The sequence below is a fragment of the Orcinus orca genome, chromosome 15, assembly GCF_937001465.1.
Source record: "Orcinus orca chromosome 15, mOrcOrc1.1, whole genome shotgun sequence".
NCBI lineage: Eukaryota > Metazoa > Chordata > Mammalia > Artiodactyla > Delphinidae > Orcinus > Orcinus orca.
This window is the reverse complement of record NC_064573.1, coordinates 88,945,428-88,959,818: the sequence shown is the minus strand read 5'-3', so window position 1 is coordinate 88,959,818 and position 14,391 is coordinate 88,945,428. Positions and strand designations below refer to the sequence as shown.

The following is a 14,391-nucleotide window of genomic DNA, read 5'->3' as shown; positions in this document are numbered from 1 at the left end:
TTTTGGGTTGGGCTCGGAGCAGGGTCCCTGCCCAAGAAGAAGAAGGCTGGACCCAGGGACACTGCAAGGACAGGAAAGGCCTGGCGCAGGGCCGCTGTGTATAGTTGTGCAGGTTGCTCACTGCACAAGGACACCCAACGAAGCGGGAGGGGAAGCAGAGGCTGAAGAACAACCCCCACACCGCTGAAATGTGAGGAGGGAGGATGCCACATTCCACATCATACATTCACACAAGTTGTCTCCTCTCCAAGCTGGGCCTCAGAGAGGATGCCTTATCCTGACTCCTCGGTGGTGCCCTGCAGAGGGGGGCAGGCTGGGGTCTGTCATCCTTCCTTAGGCAGTTGGTTTTAGCTCTGAAAGCCCCATTTCCCAGAAAATCCTGTAAAACTGAGTCCTGTGCCCTGGGAACCACCCCAACCCTGGACTGGGACGGCTGGTCACCTTCTCTTCCTAGGCCAGGACCCCAAACAGCCCAAGCTCGGGTCTGGCTGTCCTGTAGCCCTGCTTCCTAGCGGCTCAGAAATGCTGCTAGCCAGCTACGCCAGAAGGCCAGGGATGCCATGCCTCCATTTCTAGCTGGAGCTGGAGAGATAACATCAGATTCCCTGGGCACAGATTGTCCTGGTAGGGCAGCTGGGAGGCCCTGTGCCTGTGCCCACCCCTGGGCCTTGTGGTCTATCCATCTGCCCATCCATCCATCCTTTATCCATCCATTCTCCCTTCCACCTATCCACCCATCTAGCCACCCACTCATCCATCCATCCATTCACCCTTCTACCTATCCACCCATCTACTCACCCACGCATCCATCCATCCATCTATCCACCCATCTACCTGTCCACTCATTCATCCATCTGCCCACCCATCCATCCACCATCCATTCACCTATCTATCCATCTATCCATTCACCCACCCGTCGTCCACCCATCCATCCATCCACCCACCCAAGGCTTACCGAGTGCCTATGAGCTGGCTCTGTTCTGGGCAATGAACACAAACAGACACAAGCCCCGCCCCCTGAAGCCCACAAAGAGGCCAGCACACGGTCGGCAATGGCCACAGGTGCTTTGAAAGGACTACGGCAAAGAAGAGCAAAGAAGGGTCGCCAGGGAGGGCCTCACTGAGAAGGTGACACTCTGAAAGGTGAGGAGGTGGGTCACGAGGCTATCGGGAAGGGTAGGGGACGGCACTGCCGGGAGCAACGAGGCTTTCCTCGAGGTGTGCAAAATTCCTGAACACACAACAATCGGCTCGTGCAAGGTGGCACACCACCAGAACGTGTCCTCAGGCTGGCGGGGCCAGCACTCCCCTTTAGACGGGTGGATATGTGGAAGCAGGGCATTGCTCTCCAGCTGGCAGAGTCAGGTCACGGCCCTCAGAAGGGTGGGGAGAGGACACCACCCTCAGACTGAGGCACCCCAGGAGCACCTGGGGTCCGGGGCTTTCCGGCCAGCAGGGCTCCCCTCCCCGCCCTGGGTTCTGTGGCACATCCCAGGAGGAAGCGTCTGTCTCCCGGGCCGGCCGCCAAGCGCACTTGGCCACAGGGAGGCAGCATGTGGTTCCACTTGGTGATCAGACCCCCCAGAGTGTGGGGAGTGGGCGTCCAGTCCAGGGGGTGCGGCTGAGAAGGGGCTCAAGAGGTGGGACCCAGCGGTGTCCCCAGGCTGCCCCTCAAGCTGCACACCAGGTGGCTTCCCCCCTGGTGGGGGGAGGAAACGCCCTGGGCCTGGGATGCCCTGGGGCTGGCTGGGGGCACCTGGCACCCCTCTCTCCAGCAGTGAGCAGGCTCACGAGGACTCCAGACCCTTCACAGACCAGCGCCCACCAGAGCACACAGATACGAGGGTGACTGAGAGCCCCTGGACGGCCCCGCGTGAACCCACCCCGGCCTCTCCTGCCCACATCCCGACCGTCGCCCACCGGCTCCTGACACCTGCCCGGCGCCCCGCATGCACACCACCCTGCCGAGACCCTTGGCTGAAGCAGGGCGCACACAGGGCCCCCGCAACCCATGGAGCCCTGCCGCGCAGACGGAGCAGAGGCGCCCTCCCTCCGCACACCCGACTGCTGTGCGCACGCAGATGCACGCGCCACCTCTGGCGACAGTGGGGTGGCGGCCCTGGAGCTGTGCAGTGCACAACCCGGACAGCCACACGCGACAGCCCCTGCGGGAGCTCACGCCCCACCAGACGGTTCTGCCCGCAGACGAGCACCAGCCCGTGGAGCTCTCAGGAGTGCACACGAGCACACACACATTCTCAGGGGCTCTGGGCTCTGCCCCATGCCTCTCCCCCCTGCCCCCCAGCGGTGGGAGGTGCCCTCTGACCCACGGCTGGTCTGCACTGGCCTCCAGGATAAGGAGAGACCCACTTGGCCTCCACACCTGCGGGCCTGGGAGGGGAAGGGGTGGAGGATGGCCTAGTGCAGACCCTGGGGAACCCTGGAAGGGGGCTGCGGCTGAGGCCACCCAGAGTCTCCTTCAAACCAGTCGGGGGACAGGCTCTGGGGGGGTGGGGCAAGGGTCAGGCACATCCCAGCGAGAAGGGAGTCAGGAACAGTGCCGCCATGGCCAACTCCACTACACCCCTGCAGAAACAGGCTCACGACAGCCCAGGCACCCCATCCCGTGTCCACTCAGCGAACACGCACAAACACACACGTGCATACTCCCGGCCTCTCCGTGCCGGGGCCACATGGCAACCCAGGCCTGCAGCGGAGGCTCCTCCTCCTTCACTCCCCACTCCTCCCAGCACCCCGATTTCCTCTCAGGGACCAACCCCTGTGCAAACCAAGCGCTCCTGGGCCCCCCAGGTGACTCCCCTGGGCACCTCAAGGACGTCTGGGCAGCCATAGGTCAAGCCCATGGCCCTGACTGGCCCCCGCGGGCTGGACTGGGAGGCCGAGCTGCGCTCATCCGTGAGAACCCATCTGCCTTCTCGCCCCCACTCGCGGCCCCTGCTCGTTCCAGCCGATCCCCAGTGTCCAGTGCGCTCTGTGGGCTCCGAAGCCTTCCATGATCCCTCGGAGCAGGTGCCCGGCACAGTTAAGTGGGGGGCGACAGCCTGTCCGGTCCACCTGAAGCCTGGACTGCAGCCGGGTCCGAGGCCCAGGCTGTGCCGGGGATGCGGCCCCCCTCCCCATGGTGCCCCGCCCCCTAGCCCCTCTGTCACCCCGGCTACATCAGTGCCCCAGGGCTGTAAACCCCAAGCTCTGCCCAGGAAGCCCCTTGCCGCCCAGACTACTTGCTCTGTACCCCGTTCCCTGTCGCTCAGGGGGCCACCTGACCCCACTGAACCTGCACCCCCTCCGGCCTGGCACGTGACAGCAGTGAGGACATCACATACTTTACTCTGTTCAGCCCCCGCCCCCGCCCTCCGAGCTCCACGTCTGTGCTCTGCCTCCCACTCTGGGAAGCCTGGGCTTTGGGCAGGGCCATAGGGCAAGGCTGGCCCAGGGAGGGGCCCTTCTCACAGACCGTGCAAACACACCCACGAGGGGGCTGGTGGGCGAGTCCGACGCTGGGGTGGGCGAGGAAGGTCAGGGCCCCCGCCCCACCCGACAAGGCGGCCTGCACGGCCTCTCCTCCGCATGTGCACAGCACCCCCGCCAGCTCCGCGTGGAGGACGGTCACCCCAAGTGCAGCATTGCAGGCTGGCGTCCGCGACTGACAGCAGCGCCTGCTGGTGAAGTGTGGTACTGCAGCCGCCGGGTGACCCGGAGAAGCGGGAGGGAGGGGGCCGGTTCTCCGGGCTGCGAAGGGGTGGAGTCAGCCCTAAGGAGCCCCGGCTCTGGGCGCGGGCCCTGCTTCTCCCAGGATCCTTCCCGGCGCTCCCTCCACTCCTGCGTCACCAGGTGTCCCTCTGAGAGCGAAGCAGGGTCGCTGGACCGCGAGTGCCCAATAGGCAGGGGCTGTCCTAAGTCCCCACTACCTGGCATGGGGCCCGGCACAGTGGGGAGGGTCCCACGGCCAGCACAGGGTCAGCGAGCGAGCTGCTGCCCTCGGAGGCTGGCCACCCCTCCCGCTGCTCCACGTCCTTCCCCAGGACTCGGCCGGGTGGACAGATGGACAGATGGGTGACTGATGGATGGATGGACAGATGGGGGATGGAGACGTGCAACAGACTGTATACGGGATGCTGGCTGAGTTGAGGCTACACCCCGAGGAGCCAGCAGGCTCTGGGAGCTCTGTGTAAGCAAGTGCATGTGAGTGTCCACGACGCCCTGAGTGTGGTCCCTCTTGCTGGGGGACAGGGGTGGTGTGCCGTGTCCTGCCCCCAGTCGTGCCAGTGGACTCTGGGTGTGTGTGCCACCAGAGCAGGGTCCTCTGGGCTCCATCTCACCTCCACTCAGCCTGCTCCACTGCCGGCCCCATCTGTCTGCTAAGTCAGGCCGCAAGCACCTCCCCGCAGCCGCCCAGCCCTCCTCGAGTGTGAATTTTGAAAAACATAACTCAGCTCACGTCACTGCGCAGCATAAAACCCCCAAGTGGCCCCTCTGTGGGCGAGTGGCATTCACACTTGCCCAGGCCCTGCGCCACCCCCATCCCAGGGTACTGGCCAGCTGGCTCTGTCACTCGGGCCTCAGCTCGGGTCACCTCCTGGGTGAGGCCGCCCCGATCCCCTGGTCTAAAGCAGCCCCCTTCCGTTTCCAGGCAGGCCTGTTGTCACCCCCAAATCTCCCCACTCCTGTCACGCCTGTCTGGAACTCCAACGGGTGTCGTAGTCACCGAGGCATTCCCGGGCCCAGACAGGGACTGACAACAGAGCCCCAAGAAGTACACGCCGAACGGGCTGTGACAGCACGGCGGGCCGGGGGCGTGGGGTGGGTGCCGGCCGCGCCCAGGCGTCCACTCCCCTCCGCCCTCCTCCCAACAGCGCCCCTCAGCAAGTCCCCCATGCTCCATCCGCGTGAGGGTCCCGTCTGGGGTGGGGGCCCATGTTGCAGGCCCCGGGCACAGGCGCCAAAGCCGCGGAAAGGCCAAGCACTCTGCCCTTAGGCCCTGCCAGGCCGCCGGATTCCCCCTGCAGGATGGGGCCAGGTGAGCCTGCCAAGGAGGCCAAAGCTGAGCCTCACCCGGCCAGGCCTCACCCAGGAGGCAGGAGGAACCCTTCTACAGGGAATAACGATAAAGCAGCAACCACGGTAAGGGCAGCAAACGAGCGGGTCTAGCACGGACCGTGCACGCCAACTCAGCTTTTCATCTCAGCAACCTGAGGCGCATGCAGTATTGACAGCCCCACTTCACACACGAGGAGACAGGCCATCTGAAAGGAGGAGTCCTTGCCTGGGGCCACTGCAGAGCCCGGGCGCCTAACCCTGGAACTGCACCTCCGCGTGTGTGGTCCCAGCCAGGCTGGCGCAGAGCCCACGATGACGATGACGATGACGGCATGATGGGGGGGGGAGGGGGAGAGTATGAAGAACGACCCAGGAAAGCCCCCCGCGGCTGCCCCCCCCCAAGCTGCAGCCCAGGCCTCAGAACAGGTGGAGGTGGGAGAAACCATGCACATTAAAGGAGCCAGGCATTTACAGCAGCTAGCCAGGACCCAGAATGGTTCTGACTTTAAATTGACTCACCGAAAACCCTTAGGGAGGGGTGTCATTACCCCACTGTACAGATGAGAAAACTGAGGCACCAAGGGGCAGTCACCTGCCCAAGGCCACACCGCTAGTAGGTGTCAGAGCTTATTCCCCACCACGATGCTCATCTGCCAGAGGCCAGGTGTGAATCTTCTGGAAGGACTCTACCCGGCCCAGTCTGGAAACTGTCTTGTAAGTGATCAGAAACACCCCTAAACAAACTGGCAAACAAATGTGGGCCCGGCCGACAGGTGTGATGGTGAGGAGGACGGACGGGCCAACGTGGAGTGCGCCCAGGACTCTGCAACTCTCTGTCTCACTCTCGGCGTTTACCGAGGCTCCAGGGGCCCAGCCCTCTGCCAGCCTCGGGGTTACCAGGCCTGGTGGAGGGGTGCAGATGAGAAACGGGTCATCACCACCCCGCAGAAGGGTGAGCTGAAAGAGAGGGGCACGGGGGACTTCCCTGGTGGTCCAGCGGTTAAGAATCCGCCTTCCAATGCGGGGGACGCAGGCTGGGTACCCATTCAGGGAACTAAGATACCACATGCCGCGAGGCGCGGGCCGTGCCGCAACTAGAGAAGCCCACGTGCTGCAACGAAGGCCCAGCACAGTCAAAATAAAAATTAAAAAAAAAAAAAAAAAAAAAAGCGGGGGAGAGGGGCACGGGCACAGGGGAGGGAGGGAGTATGCGGAGGGGTGGGCGGCGCGGGAGCTGAGCCACAGGGTGAGTGAGCTGGGAGGCAGGCTGGAGTGGGGGGGAGCAGGGGGAGCTCAGGCCATATCCAGGAGCCAGGACTTCCCGAGGGTGGAGGGGACCTTCCAGAACGCTTTCAGCAAGGGAAGGGCATGCTCAAATGAGCTCCTGAGAGGAACCTCGCTGCCCGCAGACAGGCAGGGAGACGGGGGCCGGCCAGCTGCTGCTGTTGTCTTCCACGGAAAGGTCAGGGTCAAGGGCAGAGACTCTGGAGCCGAGCCACCTGGTTTGAATTCTGGCTCAGCCACTTTTCCTGCTTGTCTTGGGCAAGTTACAGAGATGCTTCCTCGTGTTGTTATTGCTGTTGCTGCTTGTTTTTTGCTTCAGTGCCCTCGTCTGAAAATGGCACTAGCAACACGCTGCCTCACAGGCGTGGTCGCTGAACACAGTCCCTGGGCCGACTGTGAGGTCAGCTTCTCTTTGCTGGTGAGATGGTGGTGGGCTGGCCGTGACGGGTAGGCACGGCACCGGTGACAAAGTCAGTTTCTTTAACAGGTGCAGGACTATTCAGATCACCTATTTCATCTTATGTCGGTTTTGGCAAGTTGTATTTTTCAAAACATTTGTTCATTTCACCTAGGTTGTTCAATTACTGGAATAAAATCGTTTCTGCGCTATCCCTTCCACGTCTGTAGCACCTGCAGTGCTACTACCTTTTCCGTTCCTAACACTGGTAATCTGCGTTCTTTTTTGCTTGATCAGTCTTAACTAGGGAGTTCTCAATTTTGCTGATGTTCTCCAAGAAACAATTTTTGGCTTTGTTTTCTCTATCGTTTGCTTCCTGGTTCACTAATTACGCTCACTTGCATTCGCCCCTTTCTTCTTTAGGGTTCCTTCCTCTTCTCTTTCTAGCTTCTTCAGGTCACTGATCTTGAACCCGTCTTCTTTTGTAACACGAGCACTGAAGCTGGAGGTCTCACTCCGAACACTGCTTTAGCTGCACCCCACACATTCTATATGGTGAATTTTTGTTTCCATTTGAATTTTCTATTGAAACCCTGCTCATAAGGACAGGTAGGAGGCAGAAGCAAAGGACTGGCCTGGGTAGGGGAGTGAGCAGTGGAAGGTGGCTCCCCGTTTCTGGCCCAATCACTGGGGCAGACGCAAGGCTCCCCACTGAAGTGCGGGGAAGCTTTAGAGCTGTGTTCTGGCTTGTTCTCACTCAGTGCGGGGCTGTGGCATCTGAGTGGAGGGTCTTGGCCCTGGATACACAGGCCTGGTGCTCAAGGGGAGGTTCTAGGCTGACACGCGCCCGGCTTTGCGGTCCAGTGGTGAGGGGTCAAACCAAGGCTGGCTGAGCGAGAGAATGAGGAAACCAACAAGAGGAGCAAGTGTGGGGAGAAAGTGAACTTGGGAAGCTCACCTCCCCACCCTGCCGGTTCTGAGACACACTGGACCAGTCTGAGGCCAGTCTCTACTGGGAAGGGCTGCATAAGGGCAGAGTAAGATACACGCTGCCTTTCCAAGACTTGGTACAAAAATACTGGAATATCCCATTGATAATTTTCATAGTGACTACATGTTGAAACGATACTACTTAGAATATAGCCGTCCCTCGGTGTCCGTGGGGGACTGGTTCCAGGAGCCCCCTGCAGATACCGAAATCCACGGTTGCTCAGGTCCCTCATATAAAATGATGTAGCCCAGTCAGCCCCCTGCGTCCGCGGATACACAGAGCTGACGGTACATGGATCTAAAATATATTAGGATTAATTTTGTCTCTTCTCTTCATACTTGTAATGTGGCTCCTATTACAGTCCTATCAAAGAGTGTGCTGTTCCAAGCGTCACCTGCAGGGTCAGGACCTGCCTTTGACAAGGCCCCTGGGACCCCCCCAGGGGTTTGGGCGGTGCACCCCTCAGTCTCAACCTCCCCAGTCCCACCCCTGGGATAGGTTTCTTGCCAAGCCCCCCAGGCAAGGGCAGGTGGCTGGACATGGACACCATCTTCCTTAGACACCACCACCCCCGCTCTGACAAGTTGCTAGGGGTGTCTTGCAGTCAATGCAGCCCCTGGCTGGGGGGAGGCGGGCCAGCCAGACGTCTGTGCACACCAGACACACGCTTGCCTCTCCTAACATACTGGGGGACTGAGTCACATTCCGTGTCTGCAGGGACAGAGGCTTCACGGGGCGCAGGTGATCTGCTTCAGTCGGGACGCATCCTCAGTGTCGGCGCCTTAGGTGCTGACGACGTCCTCGTGCGGGGAGCGGCCGGTCCAGGGGCCTGTCCTCCCCAGAGTGTCTCCCACGTGATGGAGTAGATCTTGTTGGGAGTGACCAGGCGTTCACGTGTGGAGCACCTCTGTGCTCAGAAGAGGTGCGTGCACACGCACATGGGGAAGGCCTGCGCACGGCAGCAGACAAGCAATCCTCCCCAGGAAACTGCCAGCCGGGACTGGGCGTCCCAGGTGGACGCTGGAAGTGGCGTGTGGTCCTCTTTGAGGGCCAGGGACTCATCAGGGGTCGCCCACGCTCACCTCCCGGGGCTGCCCTGCCACCCACTGGCTGGATCCCAAGGGGTCTCCTTAGTAAGCACCTGCACAGTACGCTCCATCTCTGGCCGCTTTTGGACGGACCACCTGGTCACCCCTCCCTCTTCAACCTGGCAGCAAATCACAACCACCACTGCCCTTGCCCATCACAGGTTTAACAGGGACCAGGCACCAAGTCAGGGGCTCCTGCCCAGAAGGTGCCTGTCCCCTCCCCACAGCCCAGTCTGCAGAAGGGGAGGTGGGCTGCAGGGCCGGAGGAGAGGTCCCAGTAGAGCACTGTGCCCAGGCTCTGGTCTCCGTCCGAGGGCTCCCTGGGGCAGCATGGGGCCTCCCCCAAAGCCCCACGACACCCCCAAAGACTCACTCCAGCCCCTACTGGGCTGCCCTACTCTCCCTATGATGGGGTGGGCCACACCCCACACCCCTGGCCTCGGGGCCAGGTCAGTTGCCCACCAGGCTGGGCTGCCCTACTCTCCCTATGACGGGGTGGGCCACACCCCACACCCCTGGCCTCGGGGCCAGGTCAGTTGCCAGGGCCCCAACCTCTGCCACCAGGCCACGCAGAGCCCACACAGCTGTGTCCTTTGGCCAACAAGGTGAGTCATCAAATTAGAATTAGCCACCAAAGTTTCAAAACTCACTGAATCCACAGAAAAACCCAGGTTTCCAGTTGTTCGCGGAAACAAAGATCTGGCCACACTGGACCTATATTTTCTCATGGCAACACGGGTCCCCCAGGACACGACACACGCAGCCCAGTCCCCTCCGTGGCCAGCGGGTGCCTCGCCAAAGTGCACGTCCCTCAAGGTCCCAGCACTTTGAACCTGAGGCCAGCTGCAGCCATGCGGAGCCCCGTAGGGGTTAGAGGGCCCCTGCAGGTTCAGGCAGAAGCCAAGCCCCTTCCTCAGCAGCAATCACACAGGGAACAGCCCCACCCCAGTCACCTCGGAGCTCCCCCCCAGTCGGGGCCCTTCCGGAGGGGAAGAAGGAGGGCGGCCCCAGCCGTGGTGTCCCTGTGGGCTCAGCCCTCTTCCCCACCCCCCTTCTGCCATCAGAGATGGTGCCCCGACAGTCCTGTCTCCCCCACTAAGTGGCACCCAAGCACTGCAGCCAACATGCCCAGAGCAGAAAGGCCTATAAAGGCAGCAGCTGCACCCGTCCAGTCCTGGCCTGCCTGTGCCACGCCCAGACAAGAGCACGGGGCCGGGGGCGTGGGCGGTGCAGAGATGCTCACGCTGCCCCTTGGGTTGGGAGTTCAGGGCACTGGGAGGGAGGGGGTGGCCTGAAGCCTTGCCACCCTCACTGCATGACGACAGGGAACAGTGGGAATGAACGTGAAGGGTCAACAACAAGACCTCAGAAGCGCCTTCAGTGGCATCCAGAAAAAGACCCCTTCCAGAGCTGGGGCTCCGAAACAGGACAGGTGGAGCTGATCCATCAAGGAGGCTGCCAAGGAGGCCTGGAGGGTGATTATGGCGAGCTGAGTCCCCCCAAGCCCACACCATGTGACGCAGTGAGCCAGGTCCAGGCCAGGCACCCCCTCCCCTGGCTGCTCTCCTGCAGCTCAGCCGGAATGGAATGAACGACAGGCAAGTCCAGATGTGCAGAAAACCACTTGTCAGAGTAAAGCACTTCCAGTACGACACATACTTTGTTAAATTACAAACACTGATGCTGTTATAAAAATAATGGCACAGCACTTTTTATTTTCTTTAATCAGAAAAATAAGCCCCATGTTTCTGGGAGGGAGACCAGGTATCTGTAGGCTCTGCTCTGGGTGTCAGGACCCCCCGAGGGCCAGGGTCCTCATGACCAAGCAGGGAGGAAGGCTCGGGTCTGGAAACCGGGGGGCACCTCCGTGGCCTCCATGAACCGGGTCGGTATTAGAGGTGGCTGTCACAGCCGGGTGAGACTGGGCGCACAGAGCACCGCGTGGGAGCCTGGCCAGGGCACCCCTGGTGGCCGACGCTGCTCTCCCACCTTGTGCCCAGGACTCCAGGAGCACTAGTGCGGGGCTGCCCTGAGCCAGAGGTCAGGGGCAAGGGGTGGTGGCCCTTGAGCGCAGGTGCGGGTCGGGTGGGAGTGGGGGGAAGCAGAGAAAGGTTTGTAGTGTGAGGTCTGTCCTGACCGGGGACGTCCTAGGGGGCCCGGAGCCGGAAAGCTGTAGGGGACGAGTGGGATGATGGGAGGGGACATTCTGGGAATGGCCTCAGGCCCTGCAGGCTTTCTTGGTCCAAAGCTGGGGGGGTGGACAGGAGACTGCCCCCGGCTTCAGTGCTCAGTCACTGGGGTGGAAGAAGAGTCCTGAGGGGGAGCCTCTTGTCTCACCAGTAATTGCTACTCAACCACAGACAGCCCTGAGCATCCCTCGCGTCCCCTCTCCACAGTCACAGGACTCTAGAGCTGGGCAAACATCACCCTTTGCAGAGGGAAGCAGCAGGACCTCAGGCCTGGCTCTGGTTGTGCCCACATTCTGCCTGGTGGGGGACGGGAATGCACACTGGCCAGATGGGGTGGGGCCCAAGGAGGGCAAGGCCTACAGCTGGCACGCCCCCCCAAATCACACACGCACGCACTCCACGCACAGGCAGACACACGCCGTGTATATGCACACACAAACTCACACACTGGCTGGGCAGCACACCCGGGCGTGGAAGTCCAACATCCAAGGACATGTGGGCACTTTAGAGGCACAGAGAGATGCTAAAGGACCCCCCACCCCACAAGCCTGAGCCTTGGGGGTGGCTGTGTGCCCTCTCCCGGGCGCGTGCACGTCACAGAGCAGCGGGCACGGCGGGGGCCAGCCTGGCGGGAGGTGGGAAGGCGCTGTGGTCCTCTCCTCTCTTCCCGGCGTGGGGGGCCTCGGCTCGGTGGTGGCCCTGCAGGGGCTCCCGTCTCTGCTGAGCCTGAGCCTCAGCCTCCAGCCGCAAACGGCCCGGCCTGTCCGGAGAAGGCCTCCGGCCAGTCTGACAACACATCTCGGGCCACAGGCTGAGGGGGCCTTGGCCCGGCCCAGCACAGCCACACCTGGGGTGGTCTGGGAAAACGGGCGTCAGGCTCCAGGGCTCACAGATGGGGCCTGGCGGGCCACTGCAGGGGTGGAGGATCGAGTCCGTCGTGACCTCAGGGGCCGGCAGGGTTGGCCTGGGGCCAGGAGGGAGAGCTGGGGCTGATGGGCCCGGACCAGGTCCAGCAGGGACTGCCGTGGCTGGCTCGGGGGCCCCAGGAGAGGCCGGCGGGGCGGGGTTGGCCGGCCCAGGAGTGACGGGCGCTCAGGTATAGGGAGTAACGGCTGGGGCTGGCAGGGCTGGCTCGGACCCAGAAGTGACCGCAGGGGCTGGCAGGGCTGTTTCGGGCCCAGAAGTGGCCGCTTTCGTCGGCACGGCTGTTCTGGGCCCAAGAGTGGCCGCTTGGGCGGGTGAGGCTGTTCTGGGTCCATGAGTGGCCGCTTTTGTTGGCACGGCTGTCCAGGGCCCAGCAGTGAAGGCTTGGGGGGGCCAGGCTGCTCTGGGGTTTCGACTAATTGCTGGGGCTGACTGAGGCCCAGGAGGGACCGCCGGGGGCGGCTGGGCTGGCCCAGGAGGGACCTTCGGGGCTGGCATGGGGCTAGGGACAGCCGCCGGGGGCAGCAGCACTGGCCCGAGAGTGAGCTGGCGGGCCGGCGACGTGGGCGCAGCACGAGGAGTGACTGTGGGGGCCGGCACCGCTGTCCTGAGGATGCCCTGCTGGGCTGGCCACGGAGACACGGGCCCATCCACGACCGCGTGGGCCAGCAGCGGTGCCAGAGGGCCAGCAGGGACCGACAGAGGTGGCACGGGGCCAGGACAGACCGCAGGGGCCGGCAGCGGTGCCACGGGGCCAGGATGGACCGCAGGGGTCGACAGAGGTGACACGGGGCCAGGAGGGACCGCAGGGGCCGGCAGCGCTGCCACGGGGCCAGGAGGGAGCGCAGGCGCCGGCAGCGCTGCCTGGGGGCTAGGAGTGCCCAACGCGGCTGGCGGGGCTGAGCCGGGAGTGACCGCTGGGGCCGGCAGGGCTGATCTGGGGCTGGAAGCAGCTGCTGGGGCCGGCAGGGCTGACCTGGACCCAGAAGTGACCGCCGGGGCTGGCTGGGCTGTCTTGGGCCCAGAAGTGACCGCTGGGGCCAGCTGCGCTGACCCGGGAGTGGCCGCTGGGGCTGGAAGGGCTGCCCAGGGTCCGGGAGAGCCCGACGGGGCTGGCAGCGCTGACACGGGGCTGGGAGTGACCCCTGGGGCTGGCTGGGCTGGAGCTGCTGCTGGCGCTGGGCCGGGCCGTTCTGGTCCCAGTGGTTGGCTGGGAGCGGCCCCCCTTCTGGGGAGCACACCTGCATGGAAGAAAGAGCACGTGTCCACCTGGGCAGGTGTGCCTGTAGACCCCCCATCCAGCCCAGGCCCCTGAGACATGCTGCCCCCTCACCAGCATTCCAATCCCCAAGGGAGTTGAAAGTGGAGTGTGAAACACCAAGAAGAACCCCTCTCTGAAAAGAAGGCGCAAACCAGTGAGTCCCTGGAGAGGAAAACAGCTGTAGTGCTGAGCCGACACCTAGGACAGAACCCTGTACCCTGGGAGAAAGCCCCTGGCCCCAGTCTCCCTGCCCCATGCCAGCTGGGCTCTGGGTGACAGCAAGGACGGCCCCTCCCAGCAGGGCTGCTCCTTGCACCTGGTCCACCAACCACAACTGATGTGACTCCCTCCCTGTCTCGCAGACCCACTGCGTTTCGCGTAAGTTTAGCACATGGAGAGCACCCAGCAATGAGCCTGGTCCCCACGCGTTACAGACACGCTGGACACCCCATAGTCGGCGGAGCCTGACAGACGCAATGGGGAAACGGGGCCAGCCTATCAGCGGGTGCACCCTCCAGTTCCGCCTGAGCCAAGCACCCCCTGCCCCCAGTTCCTGGGTTCCTGGCCTGGTTTGCCTTTCTCTGGCTGTGACCCCCACCCCCAACCCGGGGTGTCCCCTGCCTCCACTCAGCACCCTCAGACTTCCGGCAGGCGGCTGCCCCCGGCCCCAATCCACGTATGCCCCTAACCCCACCCCCGACAACAACGGAGCGCGTTGCCAGGCAGGCCCAGATGCCGACGGGTGGTGTCCAGGTGCTGCCGTGGCCCCCCGGCCGCCCGGGAGCCCTTGATTCGGAGTGGGAGGGCCCAGCGCTCACCTGCTTGGTGGGCTGCAGCGGGGCCTTCTTCTCCCCTCGGTCGCAGGTGGGCTCCAGGTCCTGCTCGGAGCTGCCTGCCTCCAGGGGCCGCCCGTTCTCACCAGGCTCTGCAGTCGGGCAGTTTTCTGATTCACGGGGCTTCTTGACAAGGCGACGTTCCCACTTCTCCTTCCGCTCATGTGGCTTCAGGGCCATGTCCTTCTGTGGGGTGAGGAAGGACAAAGCCAGTTAATCGGCAGTGACACGATTCCAAGTGTTATCCCACCAGTGACACCGTGAGAGACCACGTTGTGCCGAAGGTGGGGCCCTGGGCATGTGACAGCACCTACCTGGAGGTGCCACTCCCCGCCACCCCCCTGCAGTGGGCTGTCAGGCTGCCAC

At 62.9% G+C, this 14,391-nt stretch overlaps 1 protein-coding gene across 16 annotated transcripts in view; it reads right to left on the bottom strand.

Moving 5' to 3' along the window:
• Positions 1 to 14,391, bottom strand: part of FBRSL1 (fibrosin like 1) — an 85,666-nt gene that overhangs the window by 55,940 nt on the left and 15,335 nt on the right. For 15 of the 16 annotated variants that reach the window (XR_007471885.1, XR_007471886.1, XM_049698521.1 and 12 more), the window contains exon 2: positions 14,011 to 14,211. Coding sequence is in view for 14 of the 16 variants with exons in the window: in XM_049698521.1 (XP_049554478.1) it covers positions 14,011 to 14,211 (201 nt within the window). In the remaining 2 variants the exon portion in view is untranslated. Of the gene's footprint in view, positions 1 to 10,499; positions 13,173 to 14,010; positions 14,212 to 14,391 lie in introns of those variants that run through there. The other variant, XM_049698531.1, reaches the window with a different exon arrangement.